We start from the raw sequence: 22342 nt of genomic DNA on the forward strand, positions 1-22342 counted from the left end.
AAACTTTTTTTTGTAATATGAACTACATCTTAATAGAAAGATTGTCTCATAATCCAACTCCCCTCCAAAATGAAATTGTGCAAAACCCCTCTCACTTCTATCCGGGACCGTCTTACATTCCTGTGGCAACTAAACCAATTGCTTACATGGATAAATAATTTTAGCTAAAACTGCATTACCTTTTCTTCCTATAATGTGACTGTGATTTGCTAAGTGGAAACAAGGGGAATTACCATCAGTGGGCCATAGACCACAGTTTGAGAACTGCAGCAATAGAGAAGGCAGCGAAAGATAAGGAAGCACTGTCCACCCATACATGCAAAATAAAGTTACATGTAGAGAATTTCAGTACAGACAGCAGCAAATGGATAGATACAAGGCCTATCGCTGGCTATATATTATGGGAAGGGAACTTAAGGAAGGTGGAAAATCAGCTAAAGGAAGAGACCCTAGCTACTCTGCACTCCAGGAGTGGCTTGATTATGTTTTGTTTTGTTTATTTTTAGAAAAATGTTTAATCTTCTTACATATTCTTATGAAAACTCCAAACCTTTAAACATCCTAACCAAGAAATGTGTGAGAAAACATTCATAATATGAGTTTTCAGTGCATGTAAAATGGAGCATTTTCATTATCAGCACTAACAACTTTAATTACAATTACTGTAATTCCCTCTTGGCAGACCTCTCCCTGGGGCTGCTCTGTCACTTGCAGCTGATTCAGAATATAGCAGTGCAACTGCTCACTCATTTGAGCTATTGTGATCATATTTTATGCCCGCCCTATGTTAGCTGTCTTTAAAATGGTGGATTGACTTTCACTTGGTAGTGCTGGCTCTTAAAGTTCTTAGCTTGGCTGCCTCAGTCTATATGCAAGACCTGCCCCTTGAGCATGCTACTGACAGTATTTGTGCTCATATTCCACCTGCTGTTTAAGGATCTCACCATCTTACTCCACATTTATGAAGCAACCTAAACTGTTCCCATATTCTAAAGATGTCCTATGAATCACCACTGTTCTCCCTATACTTATTGCCTTACCTTCCAAACTATTTCCCTTTTTTTTTTATTATTTATCTGGACCCCTTATTTGATTTATGTGTTGGTATTTTAAGAAGCTGGTATTCTATATTATATTATATTATATTATATTTATATTTATGATTAAATTGTTTTCCTGCATACTTTTGGGAGGGTGTGTGATAAATATAAAGGGAAGGGTAACCACCTTTCTGTATACAGAACTATAAAATCCCTCCTGGCCAGAGGAAAAACCCTTTTACCTGTAAAGAGTTAAGAAGCTAAGATAACCTCCCTGGCACCTGACCAAAATGACCAATGAGGAGACAAGTTACTTTGAAAGCTGGAGAGGGGGGGAATGGGGGACAAAGGGTCTGTCTGTCTGTGTGATGCTTTTGCCCGGAACAGAAAAGGAATGGAGTCTTAGAACTTAGTAAGTAATCTAGCTAGATATGTGTTAGATTTCTGTTTTGTTTAAAGGGCTGGTAAATAAGTTGTGCTGAATGGGATGTATATTCCTGTTTTTGTGTCTTTTTGTAACTTAAGGTTTTGCCTAGAGGGAATCTCTATGTTTTGAATCTAATTACCCTGTAAGGTATTTACCATCCTGATTTTACAGAGGTGATTCTTTTACTTTTTCTTCAATTAAAATTCTTCTTTTAAGAACCTGATTGCTTTTTCATTGTTCTTAAGATCCAAAGGTTTGGGTCTGTGTTCACCTAATCAAATTGGTGAAGATTTTTATCAAGCCTTCTCCAGGAAAGGGAGTGTAGGGCTTGGGGCGATATTTTGGTGGGGGAGACGTCTCTAAGTGGTCTCTTTCCCTGTTCTTTGTTTAACATGTTTGGTGGTGGCAGCATAAGGTCCAAGGACAAAAGGTAAAAGTTTGTACCTTGGGGAAGTTTTAATCTAAGCTGGTAAGAACAAGCTTAGGGGGTCTTTCATGCAGGTCCCCACATCTGTACCCTAGAGTTCAGAGTGGGGAAGGAACCTTGACAGGCGACAAGAGAGGAACTGGGAACTATATAAATAATTCTTATTATTATAGTTAATTCATAAATTATTGCTTGAAAGAATGAAGCCACAAAGACCAAAAACTGTGACACCAACAACTGGGATTTTCTCTTATCTATCACCCAGAATATCTTCAATAAAAGAAAATAAAAAATGATCATGTTGCCTTATTTCTTATTATTATCTTATTATTATTATCATTATTTCTCTTATCACCCTCTTCTCCACTTTTCCTTCTGTGTATTTTTCTCCAACTTCTTTCACATCACCTACTTTGAACAAGGCTTTCTCCTCTGATTGCTTTTCCTTCATGTTCTTCTTTCTCTCTCACTCCATCCCTGACAAATTTCTTTTTCCCTCTCCCCTTTCTGATCATTCCCTCTCCAAAATCATTTCCTTTTCCTGAAGGGTACCATGGCCTTCTCTTTTTTTCTTCATGCTCGAATTCCCTCCCACTCTGTTCTCTCTGTGAATCCACCATACTTCCTCTTCACTAGTTTTCCTCTCTCCTACTAAGCCTTCCGCTTCTCTAAATCTGATTCTCCATTTCTCCCTAGCCCTGCCCCGCAAGAGTACTTTCCTTTATCCCACAAGATGTTGTCAGGCCTGCCTACCCAACATACTCCTGCCTCACCCATTACATCCTTGCTACCAATGGCATCTTGCCCTCACCCTTTCTTGTCTTCTCCCCAAATGTCCTCCTACCATCTGTCCCCCTTCTCTCTCTCCCTCCCTCCCAGTTATTATCCCTTATTCTCCTCAAGGCTGCTTTGTGATCCCACTGCCTTCTCCTCTTAGATCTGTCTATAGCAATGTGTCTCTTGCTGAAGAGAAAGTCAGTGCTAAAGATGAAGATGAGGAAGTAAGTGGGTACCTGGGGAAGGAGTGGGGGGATTCAGATCAGCCTTGCAGAGGATAAAGGGGCTCCTGCCAGCCTGAAAAGTAAGGAGATGGCATGAGGGTGAGGGCCGAGGTTCCATAGCAACTCTTCCACTAGGATCTTCCATCTACATGGATTAGGTCTTCTATGTACAGTAGTAGGCCCCTCCTATTGATTTCAATGGGACTATCCTAGGAACATCCTATCTCCATAAGGAAGCAGAATCTGACCGACAGTGTTTATCTTTTCACCTTAAAAAAGATGATGGCAGTTTAATTAAGTGACAAAATGTTGCCTAAGTGGACATTAATATAATCACAAGGAAGGCAGACATTCTTCCCATTGAAATATACCATGGGCATGATTTGAGTGTGAGAAATCATAAGGAATGTTTGTGCAACAAGTAGTTACTCCAACTAATAAACTCAATTCTCTGGGGCAGGCACATTACTGATGATACCAACTATTGTACAAGTGGTCAGATAAAGAGGCAAAAAAGAGCAGTGACAAGGATCACTGATCTATTCAAAATACAAGGACTGAGGGAATTATTGTTTGCCAGGAGGATGAAAACAATAAGGTAAGAAATGCTATGCTTCAAAGGACTATTTTTTTAAATTAAAAAAAGAGAAAAAACACTATAACGGGTCACTGTCTACTCAAGTGTTTGTATTGTAAAATGTTGTGCTGCTACCTTTCTAGTAGACAATACATTAACATGACAATAAGATATTCCATGTTGCAGCATAAGTTATGTGATATTACGGTGTTGATTTTGTATTTTTTTCCTTTGTTATTGTTTGTGATTATTAAACAAATGAATGTAAATCAACTAGCCATAACATTTCAAGTGTTAATGCATTATTAACAGTCCTACCTGTTGGCGGGATGATTCCAGGAGACATTAGACCTGGGACAGAGTGTGGCATGATATGAGAATTCTCTGGGGAGGTGACACTTTGAGTCCTCTTAGGAGGCCTTCCAGGTCTAGAACTGAAACAAACAAACAATTTTTTTTTTACAATTAAGCTGTTGTCTTACACATCATTTCAAAGTTGTTTCAAGTGGTAACATGGACTGTAAATAAATTTGTTTCAAGGACGGTTGCTTTTGCAGTTAGATGTAATAGACTTCCATCACTAATTAGATTACATGCTGAATTCATTTTCCTCATTGAAGATCAGCCGCTCTTGATGCATAATTCATAGCCTGCACCTCGTTACCTGCTTCTTCATATTAATATCTATACACAGTTTGAATTGCCTCGTTTGCATATGCTAAAGTTCTGCATGCAGCCTTCAGCACGAAAATTATGCACTAACTTGTAATAATTATTACAGTCAGCTTGCTATTGATTTATGAGACTTTTAAAAACCAAATATGTGTAGTACTTGTAATGAATGATATTTTAAGGTTCTTCAGGAAATTAAAAGGCAATGGCTGCCTAAGGAAATGTTCTGCTTGTTTGATTTAATACTACAGTTAGCTGGGAGGTGGAATGAAAGAGTGATTCAGACCTATAGCACATTTTTCGATGATATGTTTTATTACTTCGCACTGCTAGCCTGATATCTAGATGATAAATGACAATACATATCTAATGTGTGAAAAGGTCTTGCAATTTCTTTATTTTTTGTCATTTAAAAGATAAGTCAAGTTATCATTTAACCCTTATTCTATTTAAAGTGAAAATCACACTAAGTCACCTTACTTTAAATGTACTACAACAGAAAGGGCTCAGAATTATTTGTAGGACACTGTTGAGCAACTGTCATCATAGCAGCATACATATGCCCAGTGTGAATAAATAAAAGTTTAAATAAATAAATAAAAGGCTTCAAGTTTAAGCATTCCTTGTCCTTTGCTCATATAACTTTCCACCTCCAGTAACCTACAAATTAAACATGGACTACAATGAAAATATTTACTACCTACCCACATATGAATAGAATCATAGAATCATAGAATATCAGTGTTCGAAGGGACCTCAGGAAGTCATCTAGTCCAACCCCCTGCTCAAAAGCAGGACCCATCCCCAATTAAATCATCCCAGCCAGGGCTTTATATCTGCAACACGTGTCAACAAAGTGTGCATATGCCCATGTATAGACCAAACCATTATGCTCTTGTATATTCCTAGAGCTACCTACTTGGGGGTTATTTAGGGATGACTTCACAGAGCCAGGCAATCTATTTTTTTTTTACATTGAAGTCTTATTCTTGGCTATGCCCAACATAAGGGTGTCTCGTTTATTTCTGAAGGGGGGGAAGATGGTGACAATCAGCTGCTCAGCCCCGGCGGTCCTCGCATAGGCCAAAATACCATTGACTGTATTGGGATTGTTATCTATGCTGGGACTGCAGCAGGAAGCAGATAATAAAACATCTACTTTTCCTGTGACCATCAGATCATCCCTGGGTTTAGAAACATCCAATTTTTTTTTAACTTCTACAATCCATTTCTAATAAACTAATGACAATCAAAGTGCAGGACATTTCCTTGGAGTTTAATGACTCAGGGCCTTGGGCCATTAACCTTAACTGGTCATTAGTTCCTAAGTTACTGTCCTGAATTGAGGTCATTATTAATATTATAAACCAGGGAATTTTTTCTTTTTTTAAAGATAAACAAAAATTCTTATTTCCTCCTCTAATTGAAAAAGATCTACATGAGAACCAGATTGTTTTACAGTGATATCACAAAGAGGCATCACATCAGAAAATCAAAAATCCTCACTTTCTTTGGAATGTTCTATATGAGTGATAATAAAATAAACATGCCATGAAAACACCTGAAACTGATAAAAATCACACACAAAAACCATCTGACTTCAATGGAGTGTTTCTAAAATATTCCCCACAAAAAAAGCCCACTCTGTTAGCAAACTTTAATGGCTCAATTTAAATACCAGTGGCGACCCTCTCTTCTCAACTCACAGTGGTGAGCCTGGGTATTGCAGGAATCTGACATCAACATACAAGACATAGCCTATGTGTTGCTTTACCAGACCATAATAGAACACATTATGTATGGAGTGTTAGCAGAGGTCTTCAGGCTCATTAAAATGTAAGAGATCACACCTGCAAAGACTCATTTTTTGGAGGTAGTGCTTACTCACAAAAGTAGCCTCAGCGAAGTCAGCAGGCTTGATTGTGCCACAGGCTGCAAGGCCTATGCAAGTGAATCAGGGGAAGTAAGAGCCTTATAACCCCATGTAAGCTACCCAGACCTTGGGGCTGGGCACACAGGGGAAACAGTGCTCTGCCCTTATGATTCCTTCCATATGCTGCTCCTGGAGCAGCACTTGAACATGCTGCACCATACAGAGGGGGTTGCCACAAAGTCATACACTAGCCCAACAGGGTAACTTTCTGGAGTAAGTGTTTGCTGGGTGAAGACCTATGTTTCCAATTCAAAACCCAAAGGGTGATGTTATTTAAATGCCAGTTCGGTGGGCTAGTTCTCTTTTTTTTCTGATAACATTTTTTTCCATGTAGAAACAACCATCTTGCACTTTTTTATCTATTTAAGAAATAGTTGCTAATTATGAAAATTCAGGTAAATAAATTTCAGACTCCTAAAATAATAAGTCTGGAAGACCTAATTTAGAGTCACTGCAGACTGTCTAGTACCCAATTAAAATGAGTACACCACTGATTGGATAAAGGAAGCATACACTGATTTCCCCAAATGACTGATTATGTAATAACAATTGTTTTAAGTTATTATTTATATTACACACTTGTTTCACTAACAAATTTCTAAACTACAATAATCCTGTTTTATATTTGCCACCAAGGTAGTTAATCCTTTATATTATGCGTATATATAATATGCACATAATGCCAAAATCTTGACTGTCTCTGTTTTTAAAGGGGCATAGGAATGCTTTTTGAGCTAAGATGGAGAAAAAGTACATATTCTTGTATCTTTCATTCCTACAGTTCAGCAAAAGTAAAAAAAAAACCTTATTTTGACATTTTAAAGTTTTTGTACCTCGCCAGAAACCTTGCATACTACTTTGTCGTTTATGATGAAATTTTTCTAGTTCTATTATAAAATCTTAAAAATAACTATGGCCTGACTCAAGAATGTACGCTGCTCTCTCCTGCAGAGCTAACCAAAATTAACTGCTCTCAGGGCCAGATGTCTGTATACAGGGTCATAGTTCCACTTCCTAATTAGTATAGCCATCCCTGGCAGAGGGGCTTGGTCCACAAATAGATTGTCCTTCTTTAATCCATTCTTTCCCCCAAACTAAGCATAGCTCATGTTGCAATGAAGCAGCCATGAAGCAGGTAGTTTTCAATTATGAAAAGGAGAAAAAATACAGGGGAAGAAATCATACTTGGGAGGTGACAAATGACAAATGCTTGAGGAGAGTATGCACCCACGGCTCAGTCTGCCTCCTCTCAAACTGGAAAAGTAACAAGGTAAAAATAGAGAATAATATTTTTTTTATTATTATTCTTTAAAACTTTCACAAAGAACATGTCAGAATGTCCTGTTACACCCTTAGCTGGTTTATATCATTGTAGCACCATCAATTTCAAAGCAGCTTGGCTAGTCTTGGCCTATGCAGCTTGGCCAATTCAGCTGAAAATCTTGCCCTATGGGCAAAGAGCAGGTATATAATTTAAATGAACCATGTTTGGCAGAAGTGCATCTCCAGACACTCCTTGTTCAGCCAGACCTTCATGTATAGGTGCACTACAATCAAAGGAAAGAATCTGGTCCAAACTCAGGTCCCTTTGCAAGGGGACACCAGAAGAAATTATCTCCTTAAATACATTTTGCATTCAATAAGCCCTTTCCTGCCACATTTAGAATACGTCTTTCAAGACTTTAGAGCTCAATTGCTCCTTCTTTCTCCTCTAGCTTCACAGTATACCAGTGTCACTTATTAACAGCAGCAGTAATGGATTAACCAATTTTGCTCCTCTCATTCATGCTCTGGAATGCAGCAGTGTCATTTTAAGTGCTAACATTCTCAGTGAGGAGACACCAGGTATGCAAAACAGCAGGGGATCACAATCACACCCTAAGTGCTTGTTGTATTAGGCAGCACTGTAATGGTTAAAAATCTGGTGTGGTAGGAAGATATCTTGCTAGGGCGGTTAGGGGAGACTGGATAGGGCAAAGGAATGATACTGGCATATGGAGTCTTTTACCTCAAGGCAATTGGTTGAATCCAGTATAGGTGATCAGTTATCAAAAGTTATTACAGTCTATTGACTAGCTGGTGTGCTATGTGAAATGCGTCAGATGTCTCTGCCCAGCTCCCAAAGAATAAATACCTGCATTACGAAAAGCACTACCAACATTGGTACTAACAAAAAATCTTCCTGGTCTCAGCAGAGAGATCAATAACTGAATGGCACTGAGAATCTCCCACTATTAGAAGCGGTCCTTCCTTCCTGGGACACCTTGCACTGCTGCTGCCAGTGCTGTACCCGCACCTCTCATGAACACTATAATGATGCATCAGCTTGCAAATGAAAGGCTAAAACAAAGCAAAATGCCAAAGGATTGACCAAACCACCATGTAACTTCATTCCTCAGTTTTGAAAAAGCCTGATTTATAAGGTTACCATCCTTCAGAATATTTCAAATGTATTGCACTATAGTATTAAAGGGAAAAGACAAAATATTCTGATGTTCATTCACGCCAGTTCAAGTTTTCCACTTAGACACGTACCCTCAACTTTAGTTAACTGAAAGCATGTCCAAGAACAGAGAAGCAAGAATGTAATCCTGAGATTAGATAAATTTCTATTTTAGCAGTTAGTAAAACAAACATTACTTTGTGTTCTATTTACTTACAGCAGTAGTATAAAACAATAAAAGTCTCAGGGCAATTACTTTAAATTTATTTTTCTTCCCATAGTTATGCAGAAAACCTTCTCACGCATAATTACTGTTGAACTTCTCATGATGTATTAGAAAGATTTATCGAGACAGCAAACAATGCTGATAAAAAATAAAGTACAGAGGTGCATTTTAAAATCTTCACAAGGGAAAAAGAAACAAACCAATGATCTTTGAAAGGGAGAGACTGTGCCATAAAAGTGGTTCCAGAAAGTGAAAGGACAATAGTATTCTACAGACTTAAAATATATATTTCTTCTATTTTTAAAACTAAATTACTGAGAAATGAATCTTTGGCATAGTGGGCAGTACCAGTTTATTAATGCTACAAATAATTAGACAGAATGGAATAAGATACTCTGCATGCGATAGCCTATCCAAAGGACACTCATAGCACTAATAAATCAGCTGTTTGGTTCTAGGCACATTACATTTCTTTGGTGGTTATAGCAGACCACATTAGGCTGTTTCCCTTGCTGCAAACCCCTATGCAAATATCATGGTTTCCCCTAAACTTGCCACATATCGTACCAAACTTGTTCTTGGAAATATTTGGAAAACCCTAGGCAGAATATTATTATTTGTATTACTGTAACACCTAAAGGCCCCAGTTCAAGTCGGGCGCCCCACTACAAACACACAGTAAGAAGTAGCCTCTTCCCTGAAGACCTTGCTATCTAAATACACAAGTCAAAGGGTGAGAGAGGAAAGAGAATCACACTTGTGAAGTGTTTCAGAGTAACAGCCGTGTTAGTCTGTATTCGCAAAAAGAAAAGAAGTACTTGTGGCACCTTAGAGACTAACCAATTTATTTGAGCATGAGCTTTTGTGAGCTACAACTCACTTCATCGGATGCATACCGTGGAAACTGCAGAAGACATTATATACACAGAGACCATGAAACAATACCTCCAGTTCAGTGAGAGAGTTGGAACTAGAACTCATGTCTTATGACACCCAGCCCTATGCATTAGACCAGACTGCCCCTCAAACACAGTGGCCACCATTAAAAAGTCAACATTTTTCCAAACAGTTACCACAAAAATAGTACATTTTTGTCCAAAACATGACAGGAAATAATTGCAGTATCTCATAGACTGCAGTGTGTCACCATTAACAAATATTGTTTTCTTTATGGCAACCAGAGTGACTGGATGTCTACAGTAACAAATAGGGCTGCTATTTGGCTGAGACAATTAGGGTGGGATTGGTGGAAGCCATGATGTTTATAATTTTGCCTCTTGCATGTAGCTGTGATATTAAAGGTACAGGATTTGGGGGAGATTACTCAAACATTATGGTTCTCCTAATAGATAACAACTAACATGCAAGCCACCCCGTTTTTAATCTATATCATAAATGATAGTTACAAACAGTTAATTGTTTGGTCGTAAGATTGTGATGTCACAGCTGACTTGGCCAATAGCTCACTACTGCATCTTCATTCCATTGGTTGAAATGCTACAACAGTTGTGCTGGGCTGAGGGAAGTCCTGGCCTCTGCTTCCCGCAGCCCCCATTGGCCTGGAGCGACGAACCGCGGCCAGTGGGAGCTGCGATCGGCTGAACCTGTGGACGCGGCAGCTAAACAAACCGGCCCAGCCTGCCAGGGGGCTTACCCTGTCAGGGTGCTTGCCAAAGATTGTTGATCCCTGCTCTAGAGGGAGATGTAACAGATATTGCAACCCCATGCAGTATCTTGGGGGTTCATTGTTTTAAATGAATGGATGATGTATGTTTGTGTTCTATTCAGTGAGGAAGGGCTACCGCAGCTCCTCTAGGAACTTAGAACAGTGGGTGGAGATACCACCTGCTTGGGAGTTCAAACTGGATTCTCCAGAGGCCAACTAAACACAGAAAGGACTTTGGAATAAATAGCTTGACTTAAAACTGACTCAGGGCCTTCTTATTGGTCCAGCAAACAGACAGACTCTTCAGACCAGGGTCCCCAATCCTTGAGGAAGGATTGGACGGACTAACACCTACCAGGTTCTGAGGTTGGAGTTGGAGTGACCTCTGGTAAGCTTTTTAGCATGTGTGCAGGTTCTTTTCTCTGTAATGTTTTCACCTTAAGAATAAACGTGATTGCTTAGAATGAACTGTGTGGTAACTTGTAACTGTTGACAATTACTCTGTTCATGGCATCTGGAGAGCAAGCAGTGCTTAATTTGTGCCAGGGTTTACCAGGGCTGAACCCTAGCACCTCTAGACTTGGCAGTTCATAGCCTCTGCACCTCTGGGCTTGCTGTATCAGTTATGAATGGAAAAATATTGTGTGAGCACCAACACCTAATTGCTTGAGTCCCGGCACCTCTTTTATTATAGATAAAGCACTGAGAGCAAGCCAAGAACAGGTGCTGATCCGTCTAGGCAATCTGGCTTGCTGGGAATATCACAGCGTAAATCTGGGAGCTGCACGGCTTAACGCTGTCAGGAGGCAGGGAGACATGGGTCTCTTCCCAAAAGAGGTGATTCCTGAGGAGTTTAGAGTGGTTGTCCTTGACAGATCACAAGCATGGCATATAGGTGCTGTGACAGAAGAGGGTGGCAGAAATGAAGCCATGCAAAAGTGGGAATTGGGTGCTTCTGCAATGAAGAACTGAGAAGGCATAAAATTAGGGAAAAGGAACACAAACAAAAGAGGATGGGAAAGGGAGATAAACAAAGGGTTAAAATAGTTGTGCTCCTAATGGTGAGCATATTTTCTCATTGAGCAATACTAAAATGTCCATAAGATATTCAAATAATAAATAATCAGATTAACTAAAAATTAAATTAGTACATAACGACCATATTCTACCCTTCATCTTTGTGCTTACCTCCCATTGACATCAGTGGAGGTTCCACAATAGATGAGGGCAATATGTAATCCGGCACAGAATGTGCGTGATACCTCAGTATAAGAGTTTCAGCATAAATCCAGATATTGACAATATCTGAACTTGAAAACTTCAGAACAGATAGTTAAATACTAATTATTAGTTTTCCCCTCATTACAACTTTCTTCAGTTTTATCGAAACAGAAGGAATCATTTCAGTTACATGATTTTACCAATAAAATTGGGTACAAAGATACTTAAACATGTTCTTATTTGTTGCTGATTAATTATTGAATATATTAATACACTTTTTACTCATTCACTTTACCAGTTACCATTACCATGAGTTACCATTTTGTTCTTGCCTTTTTTTATTATTTTTTTAAGTATCTTTGTACCCAATTTTATTGGTAAAATCATCATTGGTAAAATGGTAACTCATGGTAATGGTAACTGGTAAAGTGAATGAGTAAAAAGTGTATTAATATATTCAATAATTAATCAGCAACAAATAAGAACATGTTTATGTTCAATGTCTGTCACAAAATATTGCATTTTGCCAGTTGTGTCACCTGACAAGCAGTGACATGACATAAACCTCCAAGGACAGTGTTACAGTTCTTCACAATAGCATGACCGTATTATACAAATCTGAAAAATATATATTTGTTTTGTGAAGTATTGATTTCATTGATAGTCTCATATGAATCATTCTGCTTAAAGACTTGATTTCCATAATTTGCCCTTTAAAAAACTATGCTTAAAATAAAAGATTTTATTCTTGCTTCTGCCAGAGAATGTGGCTAATGTTCTTGGATTTTTGTTTGATTGTTTTTTGCCATCTGCATTGAACTGTTCATACATTTGCAAAAATTCACTAGTTTGTGAACACAAATCAGAAAATTGCATGTGTAAATAACCCATAAGATTCATAAAAGAGAACTAAGCCATTTCCCTGCACAATTATCCATTTTGTACAAGCACACACAATTAAAGTGCATATTTTATAGGGAATTTTTGTTTGGAAAGTTTAGAAAATCCATTTTTATCAGTGTATCTGAAAAAATTATCAGATCTCAGCACTCAGTTCTGAGACCCTCTTAAAACACACACACACACACACACACACACAGAAGAAGAATTTGTTGATAAACTCCACTGTGGATCTCAAACTCATTATTCATTATCTACTATATTCAAATAAAGTTACATAGCAAATACATTTCACTTCATATTTGCGTGGTAACCAAATTACTACCTGGGATAGGCAAATATTCCTATTATTCTCGGTAGGTGTTTTGTGAGGATATTCTGGCCTTGCTGCTGGTTTGCTAATAATATTCCACTCCTATTCACAACAGTTGATAATGAAGCTCCACCATGTATGTGTATCCACTGTAGTACTCTAATTAATTCATCATTTAATTGGCCACACTCTTCACATGAAAAGCTGAAACAAGTGAACTGTCACCTATTTAATGAAGCTGCCTATATCTTAAACCTTTATTCCTTAAAAAAAAAAAAATGTGTACTCAAAAGATTATATTTTGGCTTCTGCCAGAGATTGTGGTTAATGTTCACTGCCCTTTAGGTTTTTTTTAATATTATTATTATTAATCTGAAACCCTCACTCATTCACTATATACTGCAAAGAGTAGTCCGAGTCACCCAAATAGAAAATCAACTTTAATGCTATATTTTCTTAAAGTAATTCTATTTATTATAACTGTGAGATTCACAATGGTGACAGCCATAGTATCAGACTCTCCACTGCTCTGTGCAGATGCACGTAATTACTGGCACCCCCTGGTTGCAGATGTCCAGTGCAGGTACTTGTTCCATAGAGGTCCAGTACCATGAGAAACCAGAACTGTAAGAGGACTTAGGAGAAAGCATCCCTGAAGAAGCTGGGGAATGGGATTGGGGATTCTAATGCCTGGCATAGCACTCCCCTGCCCTTAGCCCTCAGATGGCGGGACTGTGGCATCCCAGAAATGGTGTGGAGGGGTGAGGGGCTTGAGAGCAGCCCTCAACCAGGTGATAATGATTCAGAAAGGAATTATGACTGGCACTGTACAAGTTATTGCTGGATAGTTCCTGGATGAGTTCATAAACCTGTGGCATAATTAACCTACATCCCTTGCATCTTGTCTTTCTTCCCGTGTGTCCAGGACAAAAACACCTATGAATCTCATTCAAGTCACTAGTAGTTTGGAGGTATGTCTACATTGCAATAAAACACCCACAACTGGCCTGTGTCAGCTGACTCAGGCTTGCAGGGCTGGGCTGCAGGACCACAAAATTACAGTGTAGACCAGGGATCAGCAACCTTTGGCATGCGGCCGGTCAGGGAAATCCGCTGGCGGTCCGGGACAGTTTGTTTACCTGCAGCGTCCGCAGGTTCAGCCGATCGCAGCTCCCACTGGCCGCAGTTCACTGTTCCAGGCCAATGGCGGCTTTGGGAAGCAGCGTGAGCGGAGGGATGTGCTGGCCTCCGCTTCCCACAGCCCCCATTGGCCTGGAACAGTGAACCGTGGCCAGTGGGAGCTGCGATCAGCCGAACCTGTGGACGCTGCAGGTAAACAAACCATCCCAGCCCACCAGTAGATTTCCCTGACAGGCCATGTGCCAAGGTTACCGATCCCTGGTGTAGACATTCAGGCTCAAGCTGGAGCCAGGGCTCTGGGACCCACAAGATGATAGACCTTGCCTCAAACAGCTTACCTGCTAAAACCATCATTTAGAGTCACATTGTAATATTCACATTAGGTACTAGCTTAATCCACAAATAATTGCACTGAAGTCAATGGGTTCATTAATGGAATATGGTTCTATTCACGGTGAGTAAGGCTATCACAAACTAAAAGCAAGCGAGAATGCACATTGTTAGTTTCATCTGCTTTGCTTAGACTGTAAACTCTTCAGAGTAGAAACCATCTTTTTGTTGTGTGTTTGTACAATGGGGTGCTGAACACTGACTGGGGCTCCTACCAAAATACCTATAATAAGTCTGTTTCCTTTGAATGATTTAGAATTATTTTTTGCAGAGAGGAGTAGGGTTTATAGGGCTTTTGGAAGAAGTGGGTTTTGGGAAGGGGATTTACAGAGGAGAGGTTAAGGGTATGGCAGAGTGACTGGAGAGATGGATTCCAGATAAAGAAGGAAAATGGTTGTAAGGCTGGGGAACAGAGCTGGCAATGGAATTGCCAGAAGTAAGCAAGAGGGATGAAGATGCGAAAGTTTTCAAGGAATGTCAGATTTTGGAGTTGGCCATGCTGAGCTTTAGCTCTCAACGGGACACCATCCAAGGTGAGCTGTTGTCAAAGAGGTACAATTCTGAACAGAGTGTGAGTACCCAAGAAAGTACAGCTAGATCTTTGAGACATCAGGACAGAAGCAATATATTAAATAGTGCAACAAAATGAGGCTCCCCAGAGATAGAGTGGAGAATTAGAGGGGGACAAGATTGAGACCAACGGACACCAAGACTGTTGGAAAACTGAAAAATAAGTTACAAATCTCTCTTCACATCCTCCATCTTCCCCTCATTGCCCTCACTGAGAGCATTCATAAACCCATTCTGCTGCTTTGCATACAAATTATGAATACATCACACATGGAACAAACAATGATTATGGTGGGAAAGGTTGGAAACAGTTTAAATAGACAGCTAAGCAGACAAAGAGATGTGTTTCACTGTAGTTGCTTCTGATTTACACTTATGTGAGATGAGAATTAAGACCTTAATCTACACACATTTTAAGACACGCTGGAAGATTAATTTAAGAATGTTTTTTTGTTGGAGAAAGACTACCCACATTTAACTGAAAAGAAGGTTAGGCAAAAAGTTACTTCTGGAATAGGATACAGTGTCTATCATTCTAATATACATATAAAAAGACTCACAAATAGCTGAATAAATAAACCTTAAAATCAAAACTATCTAAATTCATAATACATTTACAAGTATGTAGCATGGCCCAAATCTTCATGCCAATGACCAGCCTGAATAGGTGAGCTGGATGCTGGGGGAAGGTAAGGGAAGAAGAAGCCAACTGATTGAAGCAACCATCAATTTCCTTTGGATGAAGGGCCAGAAAATCCATGCAGCAAAGGATCTGGGTGACCATCCTCTATTCTGCCTCTCCTCAAAATTTTCCTGTCTGTGCACAATTTGCATAACCCAGGGAGAACCCCTTTTCATTGCAGATCCACACTTTTTCGGATGCAGAGAACCCTCTGCGGCTACAGAAATGGGAGTAGAGATTTAGGGGATTTGATAGCTGCTTTCAACTACCTGAAAGGGGATTCCAAAGAGGACGGATCTAGACTGTTCTCAGTGGTGGCAGATGACAGAACGAGGAGTAATGGTCTCAAGTTGCAGTGGGTCAGGTTTAGGTTGGATATTAGGAAAAAAAATTTCACTAGGAGAGTGGTGAAGCACTGGAATGGGTTACCTAGTGGAATCTCCTTCCTTTGAAGTTTTTAAGGTCAGGCTTTACAAAGCCCTGGCTGGGATGATTTAGTTGGGGATTGGTCCTGCTTTGAGCAGGGGGTTGAACTAGTTGACCTCCTGAGGTCCCTTCCAACCCTGATATTCTATGATGCTATGATTCTATATGGGAAATGCAGAATTTTAATCCAGCATATGCCAGACATTGAAAAGAATGATAAAACTGTAAGAAAATTGAATTTAGAAACAGATTCACCTAAAGATAAGGGTAAAAATGTTCACTTTCATTGTACTTAATGTATTAAATTATAATATTATCTTGCTACAGAGTTAGTTGTTGTGTGAAATATAAAAGCTCATATTTGTATTCAACTATCTTTGCCAAAACTGTTCAGTCAGTGATTGCAGCCATAACATTCCCAAATTTGCTGACATCTGTTAACACAGCCAATGCTCAAATCTGTCCCAAAACTATTCTATAAAAAGTTTTCCCTAGCAGAAATACATCTGCTGCCAGAGTGTTATTTCAGGGCACCACTGAGGAGATAACCAGTCATTTGTGTCAAGAGTGGTACAAATAATATGGTTTTGGATAACAGAGCTGATAAATGGTACTCTCCCCAGTAACTTTTTTTTTATTTATATTTATTTGCACTTCAGATAGTTCCCATTTTGTGACGATGCACATAGAAGGATTGAATAGGAAATTATAAAAAATGCATCAGGACTCATTTTAAGGAAGGACATAAATCAATTACTGAGAAGTTTGTTTTAATATGTAATTTAAGCTTCTTAATCATGGATCTGCATTGTACTTATTTTGTGACTGGACAATTTACAAATGTTTTAAACCACCACCTCCACCTCCAACACCCATTCTGAGAGAAATATAGATACTATATTTTTGTTATTCACTCCATATTTCTACCACACTATGACAGAAAAAATCAGTTATACAAGTGTGTTAACAAATACCTCACAATCATCAAAACAGTAAAGAAATCTCAAAGCAAAAGAGCACATTCATGCACTGTAACTCTCATGATTTTCCAAGCCTCTTCTGTTTGGGGTACTTTTAGTTTGTTTTATCGTAATCTTTACTTCGTAACTTCTCTCCTCCAGGAATATGGTGTTGGTGACTGTAGAATTTCATGCAAAAGAATGACTTCCCATCTTCCACGGCTAAAAAAGGCACCAGACAGCAGTAGCAAACTTTTCTCAGGAGGGCATGCTGCCATTGGCTGGGGCTGTAGTGTGATGCTTGATTGCATGCCCAATGCCTGGAACTGCTCCATACATGCCAGATATGTTCTTTTGCTTTGTTTGTATTGCTCCTAGCACAAAAAGCCCAGATTTTTTCTGGGATCTTTAAACACTACTGAAATACAAATAATGAATCATAGTAATTAGAACAACTTCCTCTTCCCATGCCCCAAATCAGGAGTTTGCCATGTTGTTGTAGCCATGTTGGTCCCAGAATATTAGAGAGATGAGGTGGGTGAGGTAATATCTTTTATTGGACCAACTTCTGTTGGTGAGAGAGAAGCTTTTGAGCTTACGCAGAGCTCTTCTTCAGGTTGGGAAAGGTACTCAGAGCATCACAGCTAAATACAAGTGGAACAGATTGTTAAGCATAAGGAGTTAACACATATTGCAGGAGACCATTCAAGGTGAAGTGGCCAGTTAACACCTCTGCAATTGTAGGACAAAGGAAGTTAGTGGGTAAACTCAAAGTGGCACAAGATCCTGCCATAACAACGGATGCAAAACCAACAAAGACACCTCTACTACTACAATGATCAACACCCTCACAACACATCTTTCAAAATTCATGAATCCTGCACAGGCCTATCATAACATGTGGTGTACCTCATCCAGTGCACTAAATGCCCCAATTACAACTGTGTGGGTGAAATAAGGCAATCACTATGCTCTTGAATGAATTCACACAGAAAAATGATAAAATACAAAAACACCCTAGCACCTATGGGCAAACACTTTTCACAAAACTATCACTCCATATCTGCCCTCTGAGTCCTTGACCTCAAAGGAAACTTACACACCATCTTCAAAAGATGAGCCTAGGCCAGTAGTGGGCAACCTGTGGCACATCAGGGTAATCCGCTGGAGGGCTGCCTTGGTTCATCATTCCCAGCCAATGGGAGCTGTGGGAGGTGGTGGCTAGCACGTCCCTGCAGCCCGCGCCGCTTTCCGCAGCTCCCATTGGTCGGGAATGGCGAACCGCAGCCACTGGGAGCTGCGCGTGGCTGTGCAAATGTAAACAAACTATCTGGCAGCCCTCCAGCAGATTACCCTGATGGGCCGTGTGCCCACCACTCACTGGCCTAGGAACTTAAATTCATAACTTTGGTAAACACTAACAATCATGGACTCAAAAAAGATACTGGATTTATGGCTCATTACAACATTCTGTAACCCACCTACGACTGCAGAGGTGCTAAATGCCAATTTCACTTTGAATAGTCTCTTGCAACATGTGTTAACTCCTTTTGCTTAACAATATGTTTCACTTTGTATTTAGTTGTGACACTTAGGCCAGGTCTACACTATAAACTTCTAACAGAATAACTACATCACTCAGGGGTGTGAAAAATCCACATCCCTGAGCAAAACAGTTATACCGACCTAACCCCCAGCATAGACAGCGCTATGTTGACAGGAGAGCTTCTCCTGTTGCCTCTCACAGAGGTGGATTAACTATACTGATGGGAGAAGGTCTCCCGTCAGTGTAATAGCATCTTCACTGGAGCAATAGAGTGGCTCAGCTGTACCAGTTTTAAATGTAGCATTTTAAAAGTAGACCTTCCCTAAGTATCTTTCCCAGACCTAAAAGAGATCTCTGTGTAAGCTTAAAACCTTGTCTTGTTCACCAACAGAAGCTGGTCCAATAGAAGATATTACCTCACCCACCTTATCTTTCCAAAATCAGGAGCACAGTAAAGCAAGTGTTCAGGCAGTTTTGCCAACTCATGATTTTACTGTGAGTCTCTTGATAGTTAGTGTTTTTCTTAAAGCCCCAGCTTCCATTTTTAAAAAAATAAGTTTCTAGTCCTTACATTGCAGATAAAAGCTTGAAAATGTGACCTGAGTGTACCCGAGAGCTCAGAAACCAAGAAGTCAAATAAAAAGCATCCCCTCCACAAAAAAAATTCTCTCATTATTTTGGAGGGTCTGACTCATGATCTTTGAACATTTGCAGTTGGCAACATTGATTAACTACGTTCAATATCCTGTGTTGCTGGCCAAACCACAAAGCACATGGGTATATTTTTGGTGATCTTTGTGGTAAAGGAGCAGGTTCTCAGCCTCACAGCGCCTGGGAGATCAGAGATTCTGTACCTTCTGCAGTACAGGCCTCAGAACAAACAGGAGTTGGGACGCAGGGCCTCCCATTTCCCCCAGTGAGAATGATCGTGGTAATGGCTCTCATAGGTGGTGGTGGCACTTAACTGGCCTAGGTGTTTGACCTTCAATTAGGTGGTGAGCCCTGGAAGACCTCCCAGCAGGTTTAACAATATTTGAAGAGGAGGATATAGGTGGTATACATACAGTGTAGATAAACCCAGAGCCCTCCTAAGCCCTTTATCACTGTCAGAACTTCTTACCTCAGTCTGTTATGGGATATATTGTGTACTGATATCACTGAACTAAGTTGCAGCCTAGGATGCATTTCAAGTAAGCAACATATTTGTGTCACCATTCCAGCCTACCTGGTGATAAAGATCTTGCATTTATACAGTTCCTTCCATTCACACAGAACCTAAAGAATTTTACAAGCTTTACTTAGTATAAACTCTTTATACATATATTATATGTAGATATAATGGATAAATATGCCCACAAGTGAATACAGCAATTACTGCAATAAAACTGCCGGTGATTAGCAGTGCACAGCCAAACCATGCGATAAGTTAAGACAGGAAGTGAATACCTTATCCAATTGAAAATACAGGAAAAAGTTAGGAAGGCATTGTCTCACACCCTAAGTCTGAATTAAGCTAGTATAGTGGGATTAACACCCCCAGATCCTTTTAATGACCACAGGTGATCAGGACGTCTGTTTTACATCTCATTCCAAAAACAGAACCAGGAGCAGCAGCACATTGGAGGATTAGGTCAATACCGCCTCAGAGGGGAAAATGCCAAGTACCGAATCAACAATACTACATTTTCCGTAGAGATCTCCCATCCAAATACTCACTTACCCTGACCCTGCTTAACTCATGAGATCTTTTTACAAGAGTAGAGTCTGGGGAGATATGGCTGTAGGCAATTCTGTAAAATTACCTTGTCCCTTAGGTTTCAGAGTAACAGCCGTGTTAGTCTGTCTTCGCAAAAAGAAAAGGAGGACTTGTGGCACCTTAGAGACTAACCAATTTATTTGAGCATAAGCTTTCGTGAGCTACAGCTCATTTCATCGGATGTCCCTTAGCTAGCTTCCATCACTGGGACTGAATACAGACTCTCTCCTAAATGACACATTTCTCTGACTTGCTTAAAAATTGGTTGAGCTTGCATACACAGCTGCACTCTCCTAAAGAGCCAGCTTATGGGAGCTTTGCATGAGGTTCTTTAATAACAAAAATATATTGCTGACAACGGTTCTCTCTTTGTATCATAATCTACAGCGTTCAGTTAAAAATCATCAACGCTTCCTAGAAGGGAGGATATTTGTACAATATTTTTCTTTACAAAATTACTATGGTTTGTTACAGTAAGTCAGTTGAACATTATACTGTGCCATGTTATAAGACTTTTCCCTTAGAACAAAGTACTCCATGGTGTAGAACAGTTCACACTTAAAACAATAGAAAGCATACACACTGTTCTAAAGATTCTCTTTTTTCTTTTTTTCTTTTTTGAAATATGTAACCAAAACACAGATTGTAGGATTTAAACGTTTTCATAATGGCACATTACAAGTGGTTTACAACCTTACAATATATGTTACACACACATGGTGACATTTAAGATACACATACTTTTCTGAAAATGTTGTTTTATTTTATAACCACAATAAAAAGAAAACGCTCTAATGGACAGGTTATTTTAAAGAGAAAATAAACACACGTATTCTTCAAGATTTACTGTGAATTAATTAACCCTAACATAATGTAAACAAAAGCCAGTAATAACAGCTTTTATGAAGTTTTAATTTTTGTATTGACCCAGTAACAAATTTAAACCTTGACAGTTTAGGAGATCAAATTAAATGAATATAAACATTTTGCTTAATAACATCAGCAGTCAACAGGGAACATCTGTGTTTTCCTTCAAAAATGATCAGAGAATATTCTTTTGTTTACACAACAGATAATCATGAGGTTTATATTTCTGTGTTCAATTTAAGGGGTGGGCGGGGAGGGAGATCATAGTACCTCCAGGGCCCAAGGAAGCAATATGTTACAAATGCAGGATTTCTCCTTTTTTTTTTTTTGTTTTTTTTTTGTTTTGTAACCATGGTAAAACAATAGAAATGAACTTTCCCTGAACCTTTCTCCTTTAATGGCCTGGGTCCATGTTGACCTAGTAGTGCAAGCTGGAACCTGATACTATCAAACTGACTGCTGCTAAAGCAATCAGATTCAACACAAACTATACACACTCCATTATAATACTAATTTCAGCATCCCACAGAGCCAGTGAAAATCGGGCTATTAAAGTATTATTTTCTATTGTTTAAAAGTGAGATTAATTCAATAGACTGAATGCACCCAAACACTGAACTAAATGGCAGACTATACAACTATATTGTTATTTGTTTATAATACTGCACCAAATGTAATTGCCGATAAGGTCCTTTCCCCCCTCCCACCCTGCTCTCCTCCAAAAAATCACACAGAAAGCTACTGGATGAATTATTAGTAAACAGATGATTTAAGTCATTATAGGTTCATATGATCTTGTATTTGAATAAGGCATGTAATTAAGTTATCAAGACTTAAACGCTTGAAAGAAGAAGAGTATGATAAAAGTGTTTTAAAAGGCAGGATAACAGAAGAAACTTTTTCATGTTCCTCTACAGGCAATTAAGGTATGAAAGCATAATTGATTAAATCCACTAATTAAGATATTTATTATTTCTGCAATCATAGCATGATAAATAATGTATTACACAGATCACAGCAGCACCATTTCCTGCCACTGTTTAAGATTCTGGGTGTTTCAGATTTAAATACTTATTTTCAGGAGTTTCCTTCCAGGCTCAGATGTCTCAGTCAAAAAGTAAGTGAAATATATTTTTAAAAGTATATAGTGGACAATTTTT

General features: G+C 39.1%; 1 protein-coding gene across 13 annotated transcripts in view; it reads right to left on the minus strand.

The window, feature by feature from the left end:
- The window catches only part of DACH1 (dachshund family transcription factor 1), a 462168-nt gene that overhangs the window by 279882 nt on the left and 159944 nt on the right, over nucleotides 1-22342 (minus strand). For all 13 annotated transcript variants that reach the window (XM_073346406.1, XM_073346421.1, XM_073346413.1 and 10 more), the window contains one exon: nucleotides 3791-3906. In XM_073346406.1, the coding sequence (XP_073202507.1) occupies nucleotides 3791-3906 (116 nt within the window). The remainder of the gene's footprint in view (nucleotides 1-3790; nucleotides 3907-22342) is intronic.

This window comes from Lepidochelys kempii, chromosome 1, assembly GCF_965140265.1.
Source record: "Lepidochelys kempii isolate rLepKem1 chromosome 1, rLepKem1.hap2, whole genome shotgun sequence".
NCBI classification, from domain to species: domain Eukaryota; kingdom Metazoa; phylum Chordata; order Testudines; family Cheloniidae; genus Lepidochelys; species Lepidochelys kempii.